At 29.2% G+C, this 23382-nt stretch overlaps 1 protein-coding gene across 4 annotated transcripts in view; it reads left to right on the forward strand.

Annotated features, from left to right (window-relative positions):
* The window catches only part of LOC135931404 (uncharacterized), a 68765-nt gene that overhangs the window by 14311 nt on the left and 31072 nt on the right, over positions 1–23382 (forward strand). For all 4 annotated transcript variants that reach the window (XM_065468481.1, XM_065468484.1, XM_065468482.1 and 1 more), the window contains exon 3: positions 11770–11841. In XM_065468481.1, coding sequence (XP_065324553.1) covers positions 11770–11841 — 72 coding nt within the window. The remainder of the gene's footprint in view (positions 1–11769; positions 11842–23382) is intronic.

Genomic DNA, 23382 nt, shown 5'->3' on the forward strand with positions numbered 1-23382 from the left:
ACTTTAATTAAAAATTTTTAACTTTTTTCTCCCTTTTATTTTATCTACTATACAAAAATATTTTATTTTATCTATATATAAAAAATTTATAGAATTTTTTTTTCTAAGATATTGACATCTTTATTTTTTTTCTCCCCTCTATTCGCTTCCAATCCTTTTATTTTCATTCCTCAATCATTTATATTTATTTCTAATCAAAATATCACATTTTGGAATTAATAAATCAAAAAGAAAAAGAAAATTTAAAAAAGGATGTAAAGGCATCCATATACTTTTTCCAAGAGGGGGTATATATATTGTCTCGATAAGAATTTGTTTATTGCTAGAAAATATTTAGGGTTAGTATATTATATAAGTAAAACGGTTTAAAGCAGTTATTTTTTTGCTTCATTTATTTTTTTTTAAATATTATTTGTAATATTATTATACTTCAAATAATAGTTTCACTTCATAATATTAATCGAATAAACTCCAATTAGCAAAGAGATATATCAATATAATCACTAAAAGAAAATTTAGAATAAAATAAAGTCATGATTTGTGCCCCCCCCCACCCCCCCCCCCCCCTTCCATAAAACAAATATTTGGGTTGGGCTTCTGGGTGGATTTTCACTTTTAACGAACAATAACGAAAGTTACTATATTACTTAATGAAAAGAGGTTTTATTTTACTCTTATTATTATTATTATAATTTGTACCAAAATTTTTATAAAAATATATTCATAACTAATGATATAAATTCATGGTCCAATGAATCAATATTTTTGGTATAATAGATTATTTTATAATATTAGAAAAAAATGTAGGTTTTGAATCTATAAAAATTTTGGTCTTTTCTTTTTCGTTTTTCGTAAGCCTTATTAATTGACAGAACCCTGCAAATTATATATTTTTTAGCCTGAGCCCTGTCCAGAATTTTTAATAAAAGTATTAATTAATACTTAAGGCATAAAAGTTAAATGAAATTATTAATTTCTTTATATAATAAATTATTTTCTTGTTTTTAAATTTTTTTTGAAATAAAACGAATGAGTGCCAACACAATTTCTAAAAAAGTCGGGCCAGTTACAAATACATTTTTCTTAAATGTATATAATACCAATAATCGATACATTTTTTTAATATTGGGAAATGGTTATCAACCATTTAAAAGATACAAATTGTCCCCTCACAATTTTTACTTGTATGAATTTTAAAATTTCGATATAAATAATAATATACTCAATTTAAATGAAATATGTTTATTAGAGCGTTTTTTTAAATTTTAATAAAATAATTTTTCGGACACATGTTTTTTAGGTGTTCATAAATTATATCCATTCAATATAAAAAAAGAAGATAAAATCGATATCTTATAATAAATTTAAATTTTTTTCTTTTAATTAATAGCCTCCATTAAATTATTTTAAAATATTATTAAATCTTAGCAACATCATTAGATAAAAAAAATATTGGTATTGAATCTTATAAGGAAGGATTCACAAATTTGTATTGAGCTTAAGTTTAATTATTATTATTCAGATTCAAAAAATAATTCATATATTATCTAGATCTCAATCGTCATTAAATAACTTTTCTAAAGGAAGACCTTATAAGACAAATTTTAGAAAAATCATTAAAATACTCATTTTTCAAAAACGTCATTTAGCGCATTTATTTCTAAATTTAATGAATGTTATTTTCATTAAAATTCCTTTGATTAATTATTACATCGCAAAATTATTTTACACAATTATATTTTATTACATTTATTATCACATTTATAAGTTATTTTATCAATTAATTTCGATTTCAAGTTTTCCGGCGTAATATTTACTTATTATTTTCAAATTTTTAGTGGCGTAATATTTATCTACCACTTTCAAATTTTTAGTCAAATAATAATTATTTCTGAAACTTCTGGTCCAACAGGGAAAAAGAAATTGCAACCTTGTCCAACAAGATAGAGCCTCTTCCATCAAGCACTAACAGCTATTAAGGAGTTAGAAGAACCAATTATTTGCTATTACTGAAATATTACAATGGCCTGAAAGAAATATTTCCTCAGAAGCAAGAAAATTATTGGATTCAATGCTTTCCAAATTTTATTTCTCATTAGAATGTATTATTTAATTATACAACTATTTTAAGTATTACTTTTCAAAAACATGACATTGATTTGATTAAGAAGATGAAAATAGCGGAGAGCATTTATCAGAACTCAAGGAAATTAGGGCTAATGTTGATGAAGAATTTCATATTTTATATTTTATTATTGAGTCAAAAGCAGAGCTATACGTGTTTAATATTTGTCTCCCTCGACTTTTAGCAAGGCAAGCTCAGCGTTAAAACATTAATATAGGATCAGTAGAAGAGTATATCTTAGATGCAGATACATTTATAACCCAAATAAATGAATTTTTAATATATCATGCAGCACTTACATCTGCAAATATTACTTCCACAAAAGCCTTCCCAACCTTTTTCAGATGGTGATAGAAAAAAAATAATATTTGTTAGATTTTTATTATGAAGATGTTAAAGTATCTTATGATGCCTTACTAGCTGAATAACTATGTTTATAAAATCAACTATAGTTGATATAGTCCCAAAAAATGCTATGGATGCTCTGCGTTATTTCAAACACATTTTAGATTAAATTTCCAATGTATTAAAAGGGTTTATAAACTCTTCCCATTAGTAAACTAATGAGAGAACACTCTCTTTTTTAAGAAGAATAACAAAGGCCTGCAGAAGTACCATTTGCAGGGCACGGCCCGGATTTTTTTTAAAGATTTTTTACGCTTTTTTTAAAAAATTTTTTAGGCCGCTCGGCTTTTTTTTTTAAATTTACAGGCTCAGCCCAGCTTTTTTTTAAATAAAATTTTCAGGCCCGGCCCGGATTTTTTAAAAATAAATTATATTTATTTTTGATTTTTATAGCTAATAATAACGATTCAAATATAGGCTATTTTAACAAATACAGCCCGGCTTGGGTGTTTTTTTAAAAAAATTAAGGTCCGGCCGGGGTGGTTTTTTAAAAAAATTTCGGGCCCGGCCCGGGTATATTTAAAAAAATTAAAATACTGTCCGGCCCAGGGGCCGGGCCTGTAGGTCTCTGAAAAACATACCAAGAATTACAACATGTGAAAGTAGATTGAAAGGTTTGGATTTTTTGAATATTCATAGACATTTGACGACAAGCAAGGGTTAGATAATTGAAAAATTAGCTCAATTCCAACGAAGATTGGATTTTACATTGTAAATATATAACATACAAAATAAAATTATTCCTAAGAAACTTTTTGTGTAAAGGCTCAAAAAATTCAAATTTCTATTTTGGGTCATTTAAGTGATTCTTTACATATATTTTTTTTATAATTCACATTAATTTAAAATTGTGTATTAGGGATAGTTATTAGTCCTAATAAATTTATGCTTGATATTTTTAAAAAACAATAATATTTCTCAAAAAAATTTATTATCCCCCCCCCTCCAGACCTAATTCCTGCGTACGCGCCTGAAGGTAACTATTAACTAGTTGTTATATTTTAAAAGTAGCTTACATTGGTTAGTAATAATTATTCATTTAAATTCTAACTAGTTACCTTTTTAAGATTGCAACTTGCAACTCGTTACTTTTCAAGATAAACAACGCGAATATTTTTCTATTTTATTATATTTATCACAAGAAATATGAATGAATATGAACATCATAAATTTTGATATTCAATCTGGCAAAAAAGAAGGAAGAAAGGAAATATAATATTAACAGGACCACGGGCGGAGCTTATATTTATTGATGATGTTCCCGCCGGCTCTGAGGAGCCCCAATTTTGGGGAAACTTTCAACCATAGACGTTTCCAGGATTTGTCTATAGGTAGAGGAGGTGCACTACTAGGTAGGTCTTCCGCCAGTTATTGGAGGTCTTTAGAACCACTTATTGTAGGACTTTGGCTATATTATATTTTTTTAAATCAATTTTGGGTTTTCACTTATCTTAAAATTTTTTTAAAGTTATTCATTTTTTCTTTTTATTTGTTATTGTATATATTTTTGGGGGTAAGGGGGAGGGTATATGGGGGAAGTTTTTATTCGCTTAAAATGATATCGCGAGAACAGGCAACTTTGCTATGGGTTGAATCCTCCCCCCTTGGTTACACGCCTGTTGATGTATGCCCTGAGTTAATGTATACCTTGTTCATCACATCAGATTGATGTGTTGTCAATAGAAATAAATGATTAATTTTTATAAAAAAATATATATTAATAATTAATCTGATAATTTTTGAATAAAACTGATTATTCTAATAATTTGGGAATAAGCAAATAAATCGCATATATTTGAATAATTCTTTATTCCTATTCGTAAAAAGCGAATAACTTACTATTTGCATACTATTCGATTTGTTTTTGAATAGGCCTAGTTTATAGTTATATTATTGTATATAATTATGGAAAAAAGAGTGGGGGTGATGTTAGAGAAAAAGGATGCATAAATTGAAGAAAAGGGGACGAGTTTTCTAGTGTCTGGTCCCTAATTTATAATCTAAAAAACTTATAATTTATTTTCTAAATCTAGACACTATTTGATCAGGTTATGACATCAGTAGCGGCACTAGAGTTAGCCTCCTAAAATTTTGGAATTTTTTTTTATGCAGTCATTTTCAAAATGTTAGCTAAAAAAGGTCCCTTTGAAAATAATTTAAAATTTTATTGAGCCCTCTGAGATTGTAAAGGCTACAACAAAGCCACCTACAGTCCTCCCCCCAAGCAAATGACGTCTATGCATTCCTAATCAGTTCTAAAAGCATGAACCCTCAAGATTTTACTGAAACCAAACACCCCTCTTTTAAAATTTAGGGTTAAAAAATTGTTTTTTAGAAAATATTTTCAGTATTAAAAGTCTTTTTTTTAAATTCTTTTTTGTGGAATCATTTTCATGAATGATTTTTTAAAGGCAATTTATTCGATAACGATTATTGACCGAGTAAGGCACGTTGCAAGTAATGCTAGATCGATTGTTAATGTAGAAGGATATTTGTATGGATTTCGTAACAACATCTGGAGTTAATCTAAATGAATCATAATAAATTTCAGTAGCTAAGCTTGCTGACATTTTGATATTACTTAAAGTGACAAATTTGAGATTACCACCTTAACAAATGTGCCTCTCAAAATTTTATGATATAAGGAAAAATGTCGTTTAGAAAATAGAAAAAATGAAAAAAAAATTCCCAGTGAAAAATTAGGGCATATGCGATTTAGGGAGGTACATATTTATGGAAAAATAATAGTTATATTTATCCAAAATTATATAAATTGGTGAAAATTGTTCTAGGTCTTCTAGCATCACAAACTTATTTAAACTTATAAATTATTAGGCTAGTCAAAGGAGCATTTTCATCATTAAAAAATGTATTATCAAACTAAAGTGGCAGTCTCAATTTTGGAAGATATCATGATAATTCGCAATAGAATTTTTAAAATATAAAAATTTTTTTTAAAATTGATTATTTTATTTATAGTGATAGATTTCCTTTTATTTAATAAGAATCCTTTATTTTCAATTTTCAAATAATAAATAATATAAAGTATTAAAAAAAACGAAAATATAATATTTTATGTTTTAATATATTTAAAAATGTTTGAAAAATATATAATAATACTATAAAAAAAAAAGAACGGAGATGGTGTGACGCAGGGAAACAAAAATGAAAAAGGGACGTAAGTGTTGTCTAGGATAGCTCTTTGGCTAGAAGACTACCATTGAAACTGATATAATTAGCTTTGAGAATCGCTATGGATAATCGTTGACGAAGAAAAAAACCCTCTCGAAAATTACATTTAAAAAACTCATGTTTCTGGTTTAACTATATTATAAGTCCTTATTTTTCTGGACTCCAAATCCTGAAACCAAATCTGGTTTAGGAATTTTCACTGAGCCCGAACTTTTTAAAAGAAAATTCACAGCCCTGTTCTTAACGACTAAGTTAAAAATAATTTAATTATAACTGGAGTTAGAGATTTGCAATGTCTGGCCCATGGGCCGGGTGTTGTCTGAAATATTTTTTGTGGCGGGCCAGGAAAAAAAAAATAGTTAGCTGGGCAAAAAAAAATTTTGAATATATATTCAATGAATTCTGATATTTTATGAAGTAATATTCTTAAAATATACTATTAACCACTTTATAAGATTAAAAAGTTGTTTGTTTTGGATTTAACAAAATATATTTTGGTTTAGACTTTGCATTTAAAAAAAATTTTAAAGTCGGGCCGGTTAACCTTAGTAAAAGATTGAAACTTGCCGGGCCAGGCATCAGCTAAATTTCCACCGGTCGGGCCATTTGTAAATGGAATGCCTAGTATGCATGCAAACTAAGTTGATAATCCTTTCCCTCCCCCCAAGTTAACCTCCTGAAATTTCAATGACACCATTACTTAGTATCCCTCCCCGTGTTAGACGGCCTTGGGCTATAGAATAAAATTTTTATAATAGTTTGTTGTTTAAAGGCTTAACTTCTCCTTTTTTCAAATGTCAAGATTAAGATGGATTATATACATATACAAAATAAAATAAATTGATAAAAAAAAATTTATTTCAAAAGAAAGATTATTATATAAATTTGATTTTCAAAATAATAATTTTATCATGATGAAATATTATAATAAATTAAATATGATAAATATTTATTTTTAAAAGGATAGGTAGTAGAGCTTGCACTCTTTCTGCTGAACTCGATCTAACTGCTTTTTTTTAAAGAATTAAGAGTTCGAATTACCTTTTAAAAATAGTCGAATCGGTCAAAAAAATTCTATTTGAAAAAATAAATTGGATTGGGCCGGTCCTAAAAACTCGAAGGAAGGAATAAATAAATAAATTTAACATATACTATACAAGTCACTGAAACTAGGAGAAATTTTTAATATTATTTTTTTTATATTTATTTTTTTTAAATATATTTTTATTAATGAATAATAGTTAAATATGCCATTGTGGTAATTGGTGTATTTTATTGTGACCATTAGTTGAAAATTTTTCAATTAATAAATATTAATTTAATGTATAAAAATTTTAAATTTAACAAATATTCCCCCCCCCCTCCCTTTTTATGGACATCAATTTTACCGAGATCATAATTTCATATACAAAAGAACCATGAATTTTTTTTACATGAGCTATTTTTAATTACACTTGTTGTTATAATAGCATGAAATTGGAGAAAAATGCGGCATCTTATGGAGTAAGATGCTCAAGCAGCTATTCTATGTAGAAGGGTTAAATATTATATTAATTTTTAAATTATTTTATTAACTAGGCACTATATTTTAAAATATTAATCTTCCTATGAACAAATTTATCCAGCTATTATATCTTTTTGTGTCCAGGACTTCTATAATGACAGTGATAGTTTAATAGGGTTGGCACGAAGTACTATTGGGAAATGGTAAAATATGCCAATAAGTTTTTTTAGGTATGCAATATTTAAAAAAGCTAGCATACACAGGTCATCTCTTGAAATAGGGGACCCTGGACATATAATCGAAATAGATGAATCCCATATATTTGAAAGAAAAAATAACACAGGAAGGATTTTATAATCAAATGCCATTTGGGTTGTAGGTGGGATATCAAGGTATGGTAGAAATTTATTTCTGAAACTGAAAAAGAGATTAGCACGTTCATACTGATTCAATTATAATGACGGACAAATGGAAGGGGTAAATTAAATCTTAAAATAGTATATTTTCAAGTTTTAACGATCTTAATGAAAATGGATATGATCATTACTCAGTCAATCACAGCAGAAACTTTCAACGTATTGAGCGTTTATGGAGGGATCTTAAGGAGAGCATCCTCAGAACAGGAAGAAAATCTTCTTGTCATTCATATATATGTGAATTATTTATTAAGTATTAAACATATATCAGATTTAAATTAATTAATTAAATGATATAAATTTATATAGAATCCTTAAAATTTAAATTGCTTAATTATATAGTATTTGATTTAATAGTCCTAACTTAATATCATCAATAACACGTACTTTTAAAATTAAAAAAAAAAAAATCCCGTAAATTACGCAACGAAAAAAAATATATGAGCCATCATTTTTAATGTAAAATAAAAGAATTGTTAAAATTTTCATGAAAGTTAATAAATATATGAGCCATTTTTAATGTAAAATTAAAGAATTGTGAAAATTTTCATAAAAGTTATGCAATTCTTAAAACTTTTGAGTAATAAAACTTTGAATTATTTTTATATCAAAAAATTTCCACCAATAGCAACACGAGCATATTTATTATTTTTTAATAAAAATAGCAATAAATTCTGAAGTATAATAATTAATTTACACATCAATGTAAAAGTGTCATTTCAGTTATTTGTCGCCGATAATCTGAGCTAAAGAAAAAAATTACAAAAACAATATTTAAAAAGCTAATAAATAATAACTTCAAATTTAATATTTTGCAATAAAACAATAAAAAAATTTTCCTGTGTTGTGTTCTAGTCCCTACTTAAATAAAATATTTCTTTTGTGTCTAAGAAAAGATTAAATTTGTTATTATTAAATAGTTAAATTCTTGAGTTATTTATAAAAATTGGTTTTTTGTCATGATATCACAATTTCGCTTAATATCAGCGCAAAAATTGGTGGTTAATTAAGAAAATATTAAAGTCCGTCTTTTGAATATTATATTAATATAAGTGAAAAATATTCCAGAATTGCAAGTATTTATTTTTTTAAACAAAACTCCATATATGCTTTTCCACATAAAATAATAGTTTAAGCCAGTTTCTTATTTTTATTGGAATAGTATAGTTAGAAATTAGTTACAAACACATTTTAAACTGTTACTAATTATTGCCTTTTATAATATTAATAATTGATTATCTATTATTTGCCAAATCCAACATGCTGCTTATTTATTAAATATAATGTCACTAATCAATCGCACTTGTAAAAAAATAGTTTAGTCAGGGGAAAGCCTTTAAGGCACCTATTTGAAAATATTTTATTGTTAAGGCTAAACCTAAAATATCAAAAAATACTTTTGTAAACTTGAAATTTTATAGAAAAATAAATTTAAGCTTTTTTAATATAAAAATATAAACATGTCCAAAATATTAAAATTTTTTATAAATTTAACATATGATTTAATTAAAATTTTTAAACTTTTAAAATTAAATTTATTAAGATTTTTTGAAAAATAAATATCATACTGTGTTAAACTTGCAATATATATAATTAAATTTGAAATATAACTCTAATTAGTTATTAGTTAACTTTTAAAGTGTAACTATTAACTTTTAACAACATTAGCTATCGATTATTCCTACAATAGGTAGCGTCATATTAGACCTCGTCAAAAAAATCGGGGGGCAGGTCTGGATATTTTGTCAGATTTTTTTGACATGCATTATTCTAGAGGGTACTTTTAAAGTTTATCAACATTGTATTAATACTGATGCCAAATTGGCCAAATTAAATGGCTCGATTTGAGCCGAGTAACCGTTAACTCAATATATTTTCCAGAGAAATATTATGCAGGCCTGTAAACTTTACTCATTGAGATGGCGAAAGGTTTGATCTACTAAATCTCGAGGCTTATGCATTATTTTCTGGATAAAATATTAAGTTAGCCATTTTTAAAAATCGGCTCAAATTTAGCCATTTAACAGCACTAGCCGTATCAAAAAATATTCAATTATAATGTATTTATTTTTAAAAAGCTAAGATATAAATCATCAATAATAATATCATTTTTTTATTTATTTTATCTATTTATAATAATATTTTCATATAAATATATATGAAAAAATATTAAACTCACCCATTGCCAAATGACGCAATTCTAGTTTATATTAATTTTTTCAAATTTTTATTTATTTTTATATTAAATACTTCTTTTCGAATAATTTTTCAAAAGAATAAACCTTTTTCAATATTGTTATTTATATTCTCATGCTAATATACCCAGAAATATCAATCAAAAAATTATTCATGCAAACATTTTTCCAGCACAAAATATTAGTTAATAAATGGCTAAAATAGCTTTGTCAAAGACTTTCAAGCCTCAATTTGGAAGAATTTATATTCAATTTTTTTTTTCATTAATTAATTTTAATCCACAATTTTAAAAATAATTTTTTTAAATTTCTTATGCAATTAAATGCTTTAACCATCTTTTAAATAATTCACTTGAGGGGGGGGGGGATAAAGTTGTAAAAGAACATAGGGACATATAGTATAATCTTGAAAGAAATCATAACAGAAATCTTCAAGGCAAGTATTATCTTTATGTATACGCACATATCTAATCTGCCATTTCTTATTTGAGTTATAATTTAAAAAACGAATACTAGAGGTATCTTGGGAAGATGAAAAAGAACAAAGGAACGAATAGTATAACCTTGAAAAAAATCATAACAGAAATTTTGTAAGAATTATCTTTCTGTATACACACAAATATCTAATTGGTCTTTTCTTAAATATTTGCTTATTATTTAAAAAACGAATGCTACATCATATTGTTTAGGAAAAGATACACCGAAAAAAATGACACTGTATAATAATAGCCAAATTTCTTTATTTCAAAAAATATTAATAAATATAGATGTTACGTTATACACTAAGCTTTATATAAAATTGAAATAAACCTTAAAAATTTTGGGGACATTATATAGAGCTAGAGCTCAATTTTTACTAATATTAAATTGTAATATATCAACTTTTTCTACGTGATTATCTTATAGAGCAAAATTAATCAAGTGTGGAATTTTTCTTAAATTGCAAACTAAATTACTTATCAAAAAAGGTATTTTAACTATAAACTACTAATTGTACCTTAAAAGCAAGTAATGACTAAAGCTACATCCCATAGACCTATCCTAACTATATTCAACCTAATTTATTAGAGAAATTATAAGACAGATATTAATCTAAATCCTATATTTATTTAACCTGAAACCTATGTGTAGAAAGAATTGATATTTTTTTAAAAAATTCCAATTTTCGAATCTCAAAAATAAACTTGTTCAGGACTGTTATGTTAGGAATTCTTTTTTCCCCAACATGGATATTTATAAATTCAATTAGGGTTTGCAGGAAAAAATTTTCTTATTATTTTTATATTGAAGAACTGAATTTTAAATATTCTATCATAATAAAGTAATGGTAGATAATTTATAAAATTTTTAAAAAAATCCCCATGTCAGTAGTATTTCTCCATTAAAAAAAAATTAAACACCACCAACTCTTAATATTTATTTATTCGTATAAATTACTTCCTAAAATAATTATTCGATTCATATTTTACGAATGACAAAATTATTAGATTCGAATACGATTAATTAAAACATACTATCTGCCGAATAAATTTCTATCTATTATTCAATCGAATTATTAGAAATAATCGGTAAATATTCGAAATTATTTAAATATTTGAAATGATTCTTAATTGTGGAATTCCTATTTTTTAACTTTATTTCCTATATCTATATTTTAATCTATAAAACAAAATAGTTTGTTTTTTATATAAAATATTATAAAAATATTTCCCAATTCAATGACTTACCCATTATATATTTTAAGAGAATCTTTATTCATGAATGTGAGCCCTAAAGTAAAATATTGAATCCAATGGCTAAATATGAACTACAAACGTGAAAGAAATTTATTAAATGTTTACAGCATTACTTCTTAGTAAATTTACCTAACACTCCTTCAGAATTTATATAAATTAATTTTCAAAATTTAATTTACATATTTTTTTAATTTAGTATATCGGAAGCATGGAAGTCCCCAAACCAACTAACCGGACGGATATCGTTATAGCAATGAGAAGAATCAGGGTAATTTTTCTTTTCTTATTTTATAGATTGACAAATGTGTTTTTTTTCAGGGGCTTAACAACGTTTCCGCAGGTTTCCATGCATAAATTTTTAAATTGATTAAGAAATTCTACTTGTTGGAAAAATATATTTTTTGTGGTAATATTTTTTTAATCATCTTGATAGGATGACTATTGAAATGGTTCATTTTATCTATAACAAAATCAATTATTAAATCATCTGGTAAAATTTAAATATTGTTTTATGGACTTTTAAAATAGGGTAAATGGGTTTTGAATAGTGCTGTTAAACGACTTATTTTGAGCCATTTTTCAAAACGGCTAACTCTATATTTTAGCTAGAAAAATATTGCCTAAGGCTCGAGATTATAATATATGTCAAACCTTTGTTCCTTCTATGAGAAAAATCTTCAGGCTTGCGTAATATTTTTCTGGATGAAATATTGAGTTAGCCTTTTTTAAAAATCGACTCAAAACGGGCCGTTTAACAACACTACTTTGGAATTTGACACTGAAGATGAAAACTATGAGCATTTTCTTTATTTAATTTTGATTTATTCTAGTTGTATTTGCTTCACAATTGTTCTGTGTGCAGCAGGATGCAAAAGAGTGTAGTTGGACCACCCAGGAAAAAAAATGCAAATTAGAAATATATGTTAGCGTCAATGTGTTTTTCTGACAATGTTATTTTTCAACTTGAAATCATTTTTGAGCGTGTTTTTTTAAATTTAAAAATCTGATTTTACCCGAAATGTATTTCAGCATGTTTAGAATACCTATCTTATCTTCTTCTTCTCCGTTTTATGGCAATTTCCAGGTTTACCCGGGTAGGCCAGTTTTCCCTCTGATTTTTCTTTTCCATTTTTGACGGTCCTGAGCATCAATACTTGTAAGATTCATGCTTCTCATATCCGCCTCTATCACATTTGTCCACGTCATCTTGGGTCTTCCTCTAGGTCTTGATCCTCCTACTTCCATCCTTGTGCATCACTTTACCCAGTCATCTCTTGTCATACGTTCCACATGACCAAACGATCTTAGTCTATTTTGTCGCATTACCATACCAATCATTTCTGCTCGCAATTCCTTGCTAGTTTTTCTCTCTCTCAAAGATACCCCACACATCCATCTAACCATCCTCATCTCTGTTCTTTCTAATTTGGCTTCGTGAGTTGCTTTCATTGCCCATGTTTCACCCCCATAAACTAAACAACTCCTCACACAGCTTACGTAAACTTTCCCCTTTAACTTCAGAGTAACTTTTTTATTTGTTAGAATAGACGACATCTCTCTGAATTTCTTCCAAGTTTGTCTGATCCTTGCAACAACGGCAGAATCAACACCACCATCTGCGTTTAGCATATCACCTAAATAACAAAACTTATCCACTTTTTCTAGGATTAACCCATTGCCAATATCCAGACCACCATTTTTTAGGTTATCATTATTATGTATCCCTTTCATGCATGTTTTACAAATAAAGGTCATTCTTTCTAACATCAAACTGCCTTTTTTCCCGCTACATCTTTTATGTACCCATTTCTGGAATCTGGTGCATTGGATATAATTTCTAGCAACTCCTTTCCCACATGCACCACAAGGCCACTTACAGGATTCTTCCATCTTTAGATTTTTCCCACCAATTATCACCTTTGTTTTTGATGCATTCATTTTCCGACCCTTTGCTTCCATAGTCATCTTCCATTTACTAACTATCCCTCATTTCTCCCTCACTGTTTGCCATTAATACAAGGTGATCTGCATATAATATCTCCCAGGGAAGTCCTTCACGCATTTTTCTAGCCACCACATCCATTACTAAGATAAATAATAATGGACTCAGCACGGATCCTTGATAAAGTCCTACCTTCACCTCAAAGCTGTCACTATCACCATAATCCGTCCGTACTGCTGTTTGTGCTTTAACATACATTGCCATCACTGCGGTAACCAACCATTCCTCCACACCGGATTTTCTCAAGGCCCATCTTGAAATCTCACGCGGCACCCTATCAAATGCTTTCTACAAATCAACAAACGCTTAATAGAGTTTCTTTTCCTTCGCAAGATACTTCTCATGAATTTGTCTCACCACAAAAATTGCATCTGTCGTGCCTTTTCCCGATGTAAAACCAAACTGCATTTCATCAATTTTAATTTGTTCCCTTAAACGCTTCTCTAACACTCTCAAATACTTTCATTGCATGTTCCAAGAGTTTAATAGCTCTGTAAGACCCGCAATCTAAAGGATCACCTTTCCCCTTGTATACTGGGATAATTATACTTCTTCACCAGTCCTAGGGAATAGTACCTTCTGTGACAATCTGATTTGCTAAATTCATTAACCATTCAATCCCTAAATCATCAGAACCTTTAAACATCTCTGATACCACCATCGTTAAACCCGATGCCTTCCCTTTCTTCATCTTTTTCACTGCTCTCTTTATCTTGTCCTTGCCAAATTTACACCCTGGACCTTCTACCTTTGCAAAACTAATATTATTATTCCATTCATTTTCTTCAATCAAAAGTCCTTTCATATAAATCTTCCAGGTGTTCTTAATACCACTACTATCAATCGTCATTTTTCCTTCCATATTTTTCTGCCTCTTTTTTGACATCTGTTTTGCCATTCGAACCATATTTCCAATTCCATCAGCGCATTCCATTTCTTTAGCAAACCTTTTCTTCTTGAGCCTTCGCTATTAATTTCTTAGCATTTTTTTTAGCCATTGTAAATATCATTATCACTATTTTCTTTGCTATTATACCATACTTTAAAACACCTCCGTTTCTCATCCACGGCTTTCGCTACCTCCGGGCTCCGTCTCCTTATGTCTAGGCGGCCCTTTTGTCCATCCACATACCTCTTCAGTTGTCATTACCCAGGCTTTCTTCATGGCTTCCCACTTGTCATTCACCCCAGATGCTTGTGCCACCTCCGCCTCCCTAAACGCCAATGCCATATTGAATTGACGTCTAGCATTCTCCTCCTTCAATTTCCAAACCTTCAGCCTTGGGACAAACTTTCTTTTAGTGACCCTGGCACCTTTAAGAGTGAGATCTCCTACAACTAGTCGATGCTGATTTATACATTCCTCTCCCGGTATCACTTTCACATTTTTTACTATACATCGATCACATCTCCTTAATAACAAGTAATCCACAGCACTTTTGGTACTACCCGACTTATAAGACACCAGCTTCTCTGATTCTTTCTTAAACATTGTATTACAAACAATCATATCCATAGCATCACTAAATTCTAAAATCCTCTTTCCTTCCAAATTTCTCATGCCGTAACTGAACCCTCCATGTACTCCTTCATAACCCTCACTACTCGCTCCCACTTGTCCATTCAGATCACCAGCCAGGATAATCCCCTCTTCATTTGCCAGTCTCGATGTCATCCCCAATAGACTGTCTTCTTCCAACCTAAGGAACATATGCCGAGATAATATTATATAGCTTTCTACCAAATATCATCTTGATAACCATTATCTGGTTGTCTAGCCTTCTCACTTCGACTACATGTCTACCAATTTCTCCGCAACCAATACCCCAACTCTAGCCTTACTATCATTACCTCCTTGCCAAAAGAATTTATACTTTTCGCTAGTCTTGCCAATCATTCTGGTCCCATTTCCTTTCCATCTAGTCTCCTGTATGCAGCACACATCTATATGTCTTCTGTGCAATACATCGACGACTTCTCCCGCTCATCCCGTCATACTAACTCGATCACCCGTAAACTGGTTTCTCCACTTTTTATCAGGTTGTTTATGGCCGTCATAAGTTTCATTTTCATGAATAGTGGTTCCACCAGGTTTCCCATCCTTCTTTTTGTCGTAGGCGGATGAGGAGGCCCACGGGGTACTTTGGGCTGTACCCCGCCCATTTGTTATAACCATAGGGAAATTTTGTAGCAAGGTTTTTATAATCGGATGCCCTTCCTGACATCAACCTCTTTAAGTGGTTTTTACACCCCGTCGAGGAGACAATGATCCTATTCTAGACCCAGATCACTGGGAACCTTTTAGACCTCCATTAGCCGCTAAAAGACGTTGCCACTCCCCAGCCACGATGAGGCTGAAGATAGGATTTTGGAAGAGAATACCTATCTTATGAATTGTATATAATTCATAAGTTAACCTTTGAGTCATTTATAATTTATATAAATTAATCTATGAAAAACGATTATCCAATTAATCAACCGTATACTTACTGGAGGCATACCACCCGCCATTATTTCCACTGGTATACGGAGCTACATCGCTCTCCATAAACCCAATAAAGATATTCGCTCAATCGCTATTGGAACCACTGGGCGCCGATTAACTGCAAAACTAGTAGTTAGCAGATTATTGCTCACAATATCCAATCACCTTTGCCCGAATCAATTAGGAGTCAACGTAAAAGGTGGATATTAGGGATCCTTTCACATGACCCGGGTGTATCTGCAAACGGACCCCACCAACGATATCCTAGTCAAAATAGACTTCTCGAACGCCTTTAACTCTCTAAGATGTGGAGCTTTTCTAAATCATCCTCATCCTCTACCCAGAATTCTCACAATTTATCTTCGATTGTTATGCTAATCCCTCGCATCTTCAATTCGAAGATAGATTGATTCCTTCTAGCGATGGGATTCAACAAGGTGACCCTCTAGGTTCCTTTTTGTTCTGTCTGGGCATTAATAGTCTAATACGAGACATTAATGACCAATGCAAGCTAAATCTTCATAACTGGTATATCGACGATGGTATACTAGGCGGCCCACCGGCTGTAGTTATGAAGGCAATCCAAATAATAAAATCCAGCGAGAAAAGTTTGGGACTTTGAGTTAATCAAGACAAAAGCGAATATTGTCCTCTTGGGATCATTGACCTTAACCACGAAACTATGTTCAATCATACACCATTGAACGCTTTAACACATCTCGGATCTCCAGTAGGTAAAGACGAGTCCTTTATCAAGTTCTTTGCCGATATTCTACGACAGATATCCCTTATGCGCGATACACTATCTCGCCTCCCAGCTCACCAAGCTTTTTTCTTATTAAAGAACTACCTTTTAATTACAAGAATTTTATATACACTCCGAGCGTCACGAATCTTTCAATATGACGTCAATCTCGCTTCACACGAACTGGAGATTAAACGCCTAACAGAAGATATACTCAATCTTAAATATGGGGAGTTATCATGGCTACAGGCTACCTTACCAACCAAATCCGGCGGTATTGGTATAAGGTCACCTCCCTACTTTCTGTTAGTGCGTTCATTCATATCCTCTCGCTTGTCCTGCGAGCCCATCATTCAAACGCTAACAAAACATACTGACCCCTTACTCCAACAGGCAATTGATCTATGGAAGTCCCTTTCATTAGTCGATCCTCCATCGTCGGCATTACAGAAGGATTGGGATAAACCTCTAGTTGGCAACTCCGTTGCATTCCTTAAATCGAGGAGCCAACCAGAGGACCATTCTCTACTCTTCTCCATTTCCGAAGGTAGTGGATACGAGTTTCTTGAAGCCTTCCCATCCCGAAACCTTGACCAGCTCCTAAGCAATGATGAGTTACGTCACGCCATCGGTCTTAGACTGAATTGCGATATGGTAATACCTTATAACTGTATCCTCTGTCAAACGTCGGTCAACTCCAAAGGCCGTCACTCTCTACACTGCAAGCGCTGTAAAGGCAGATTCATTAGGTTTTCAAAATGTGATACCATTGCCAGGGCCTTAAAATCCGATCAACCCTCGAACCTACTGGCCTTTACAATTCAGATGGTAAGCGGCCCGATGGTTCGACATGATCCCTTTGAAGAGGGGGGAATTCTTAACTTGGGATTTCTCATTCATCGATCCTCTTGCCTCTTCTAATATAAATAGAGATGCCATACTAGATGCCGAGGCGAATAAACTAGCTAAATATTCATACATTCCTACCATTAATCGCCACCACTCTAACGTCGTTCGGCTCTCATGCCCTAGACTTCTTTAAAGAGCTGGGAAAACGGATCTCTGCTAGGACCGAGAATCCCAACGAGGGATTCTACCTACGCCAATGCTTAGCCATAAACATAGTAAAATATAATTATCTCAGCTTTATTTTTCCAATATCCGAAACCCCGTAATTGAACATTCTATGCATAGTATGGACTTTGGCCATTTTGTTGCCTATTATAATGTTAGCGCTAAAAGGGAACTTGAATCTCAATCAATAAAAAAATAGTAAGAATTAATGACTTTATATAATTGTGATTTACTATTATTATAACATACCTTGATATAAATTGTCGATATAAGGAAATTATAATACTTTAATCATCTTGTAATTATATATTATTTAAAAGGTTCATGGTAAAGTTGTATGAAATTCATAGAATAGGTATTCCAAACATGATAGAATACATTTTTGGTATCAGATTTTTTAAAAAAGTGTTCAAAAATTGATTTAAAGTTGAAAAAATAACACATTGCCGTTAACATATATATTTTTTATAAATCTAATTCATAGAAAATTATAAGCTGGATAGGTTAATAATCAAAGGTTATATATTTTTTCGAATTTTTATTAAATACATTCATGATATCATCATTTGTTAGTTGTTTCTTTTTTCTAATATAATTTCTTACCATAATAAAATAAATTTTAAAAATAAAGCTCAAAAAGCTAATCTCTGAAAAGCAGCCCCAGACCCTCAATATATTTAAAATTTAATTATATGGTAGTTTAGACATTTTTTTTGTTCAATTAAAGAATAATTTTATATAGAGGATTTAATCTTTTATATAAGTTAGTTATGGATAATTAAAACCTTTATTATTTTTTATAAATTGCAGCATTCGAAAAGTTACTATTATGGGTATCATATATTGTGTTATTCAAATTATATGTGATCCGATATTAAGAAATTATAGCAATATACAGAATATATTTATACATATTTGGTTAAAAAATTAACCAATAAAGTTGAGTATTCTAGAAGAAAACCTAAAGGCTAACAAGAACCTCAGGCATAAGATATCCGGTCTCCCTTAGATATTTTAAGACATGTTGTCATCTAGTGTGTAAAATGTATGGCCAATTTTTTTAAATTAAATTATAAATAAACTGAGAGATATGTAATAAATCGGATTTATACGAAAGTAGGATTAAATATTTTTACTATATAAAAAAAACTTTAAAAAAACAGCAAAAGTATCTAGCTAACATTATATAAATATCTTAAGATACCGATATCTCATTTACAAATCGAAATATAGTATATCTAGTTATTAACAGCTCTGTAGATAAACAAACACTAAAGAAAAATGACCACTTATAGCATCCTCTAAGGCGATGACAAATAATAAAGATGAAATCTATTAATAAAAAGATTGAATCATGTCCAATGGCGTAGATAAGAAGGGGGGGGGCCTTCATAACCTCCGAAAATTTTTTTTTTTAAATTTTTTTCTTATTGCGAATAATTTTATTTAAAAAACGGTTTCAATTTATAAATAAAATTAATATACGATATGAAAATGAAATATATTAGAAAAAACAAATAAGAATTTTAAATTTTAAATGTAACATGGTTTAAAAATAAAATACATATTAAAAATTATATGTAAAATATTAAAACAATAAAAATATATTGTAAATTTTTTCTGGCAGTATTAATTAATTTTATAATAAAATTTATATTGTTAAACTGTTTTAAAAATTTAATTGATATTTGATAATTTTTAAATTAAAGAAAAATCATTTAATATGGTAAATATAATGAGAAAGTAAAAGTGATCGCTAATATGTTTGGGATTAAAATTTTAAACCTAGAGTAGTTGCTAGATAGTTCAATCGCTTAAATATTGATGTCTAGGATTGAGGATTTTTATAAAATAAATATTTTTACTCTGATACATTTTTACTTCAATTTAAGGAAATATTTATTACTCACAATTTTATTTTAAACAGCTTTTATTTTATTTTGTCGATTGAGTCTAAATACACTTGAAACGCGAGAGGATATTAAGAAAATCTCAGAGTTTTATTCTGATGAATTATCAGGATCGTATGATAAGTTACTTTGTGATGTCGAATTTTGGTATAAAAATTTTCACAGAATAGAGTATTCTTTGAGACCAAAATATGCAGGCCCTTTCCATGTGTAATTGAACTTTAGATTCCCTGCCTAATATCAAAACATTGCCTTTTATTTTAGCTACCTTACCGATTAGCACCTGCGCTAATGAAAGGTCTTTTTCAATTTTGAAAAGGTTAAAAACCTATTTAAGAAATAGCACCGATGAAAGCCGTTTAAATGGATTCGCAATATTAAATATTTATAAGTAGATTATCCTAAATAAAAATTTGATTCTTGAGGAGTCAAATCTCAAAGAAAAGTAGACATCTCTTTATAAATTCAAATCATAAAATTGCTATATTATTATATTATACTTTGGGTAAAATTTCCTTCAGTTAAACACTTCCTTAAGTCGAGCTATTACAATTTAATATTATATTATGATTTTAGTCATAAAATTTTTATATTCATAACGTAATTATAATGAATTCTTAGTCATAATATTTATATATTATACTATTTTTAATAAAAATATTGCATTTGCACTAAAAATTAATGATCTGCATCGGGCCTAGTTTTAGCCCAGCCCGGCTCAAAATTATTTTAAAAAAATTTGGCCGGCCCGAAACCGATTTTTTTTAAAAAAAGTTTTGTCGGCCTGGCACGAATTTAATTAAATATAGAAATTCATTTTTATAATTACTCAAAATAAAAGATATATGTTATATGTCGTCTAGTTTTTATAAACAAAATCAAATATTTTATTTTACATAAAAAATTTAACATAAAATTGATATATTTAGATGTATTTAAAAAAAATTCCAAGGCCCGACCCATCCCGAACCCGATTTTCCTACTTTTGCAGATCTCTATTAAGAATTATTTATGTTTTATTAATATACTCATTTGTATATATTATAATTGTTAAATTAGATTTTTTTAAAATACCGTACAAAAGAATTACTCATATTTTATTTTAATATTATTTTTCTAAATATAGTTATTTCGAATAAATTTTTAATATAATCTGTATAAAATTTATACATTTTGAAATTTATTTTATTCTATATTATCAGGCGCGTACGCAGGAATTTGGTCTTAGGGGGGAAGGGAGGGGGGGATAAAAAATTTTTTTAAGAAATATTATTGTTATTTAAAAATATTAAGCATAAATTTATTAGGACTAATAACTTTTCTAATACACAATTTTAAATTAATGTGAATTACAAATAAATTATATATACAAACCGGCATTGAAAAACTATAAAATAAATGTGAATTATAATATAAAGTGAATATAACCACGATATAAATCACTTAAATGACCCAAAATTGAAATTTGAATTTTGTGAGCTTTTAAAATTTATATATAAAGTATAAAAAATTTAAACGTTGAAAATATAAATTAATAAACAAAAAGTTTCTTAGAAATAATTGTATTTTGTATGTTTTGAGCTAATTTTTCAATTATCTATCCTTGCTTAGCGTTAAATGCCTATGAATATTCAAAAGATCCAAATCATTCAATCTACTTTCAGAAGTTGTATTTCATAGGTATGTTTTTCAGAGACTTGCAGGCCCGGCCCCCGGGCTGGACCGTATTATAATTTTTTTGAACATACCCAGGCCGGGCCCGAAATTTTTTAAAAAAAAACACCCGGGCTGAGCCTAAAATTTTTTTTAAAAAAAATATCCGGGCCGAGCTAAATATTTGAAATCGCCATTATTAGCTATAAAAATCAAAAATAAATAGAATTTATTAAAAAACATTGGACCGGGCCTGAAATTTTTTTTAAAAAAACACCCGGGCTGGGCCTAAAAATTTTTTTTAAAAAAATATCCGGGCCGAGCTATATATTTTAAAACCAAATATTTGAAATCGCCATTATTAATTATAAAAATCAAAAATAAATATAATTTATTAAAAAACATTGGACCAGGCCTGAAAATTTTTTAAAAAAAAATCCGGGCCGAAAAAATTTTTGTACCATTTACCGGGCCGTGCCTTGTAAATGGTATCTCTGCAGGGCTCTGTTATTCTTCTTAAAAAAGAGAATGTTCTCTCATTAGTTTACTAATGGGAAGAGTTGCTAATATATAACCATTTTAATACATTATGAATATAATCTAAAATGTGTTTGAAATAATGCAAAGCATCCATAGCATTTTTGGAACTGTATCAACCATAGTTAATCTTTTAATCATAGTTATTCGCTAATAAGGCATCATAAGATACTTTAACATCTTCATGATAAAAATCTAACAAATAATTTTTTTTCTATCATCATCTGAAAAAGGGATGGAAAGGCTTTTGTGGAAGTAATATCTGCGGATTTGTAAGTGCTGCTTAATTAATTAAAAACCATTCATTTATTTGAGTTATAAATGTATCTAAGAGAGGGGACATTTGTTTTATAATACTCTTCTACTGATCTTATATTAATGTTTTAACAATGAGCTTGCTTGCTGCAAGTCGAGAGGGACAAATTTTAAACACGTATAGCTCTGCTTTTGACTCAACAATAACATATAAAATATGTTCTTCATCAACATTAGCTCTAATTTCCTTGAGTTCTAATAAAATGCTCTCCGCTATTCTCATCATCTTAATCAAGTCATTGTCATGTTTTTGAAAAGTATTACATAAAATAGTTGTATAATTAAATAATACATTCTTAGAGAGAAAAAAAATTTGGAATAAGTATTGAATCCAATAATTTTCTTGCTTCTGAGGAAATATTTTTTTCAAGCCATTGTGATATTTCAGTAATAGCATTAATAATTGGTTCTTCTAACTCCATAAAAGCTGTTATGCTTGATGGCGGAGACTCGATCTCGTTGGACAAGCTTGCAATTTCTTTCTTCGTGTTTGACAAGGAGTTTCAGAGATAATTATTATTTGACTAGAAATTTAGATAAATAATACGCCACTAAAATTTAAAAAAAATAGGTAAATTACGCCTAGTAGATAAATATGATAAATAAATGTTATTAAATATATATATGAGATAGGAATAAATATTAACAAATATAAATGAATATAAACATAATATTTTTGAAAAAAATAATCCGGCATCTGCATTTTTTGGCTTGGGGGGGGGGGGGGGGGGGGGGGGGGGGTTGACCTCCCCCCCCCCCGCTGCGTACGCGCCTGTATATTATCATTAAAATAAATGCATAGTTAAATATGTTATTTATACTAAAGTATTAATAATAAAAAATCTATAATGAAATTCTCTGCAAAATTTTGTTATATGAAAAAATTTAATTAAAATAATTATTTTTAACATAGAATAAGATATATTAAGTGATCATAAAAAATGATGGTTTCGGGAGAGATTTTATTCTTCTTTCTACACCGAATGGATTGAATTAATTTACAATTAATTGATTTTGATAAAATTTTCAGAATAATGCTTTAAGTCGCGTATTAATCATAAATTTGACCAAAATTTTGTTACTAATAT

This window comes from Gordionus sp. m RMFG-2023, chromosome 1, assembly GCF_954871325.1.
Source record: "Gordionus sp. m RMFG-2023 chromosome 1, tfGorSpeb1-WG-v2, whole genome shotgun sequence".
NCBI lineage: Eukaryota > Metazoa > Nematomorpha > Gordioida > Chordodea > Parachordodidae > Gordionus > Gordionus sp. m RMFG-2023.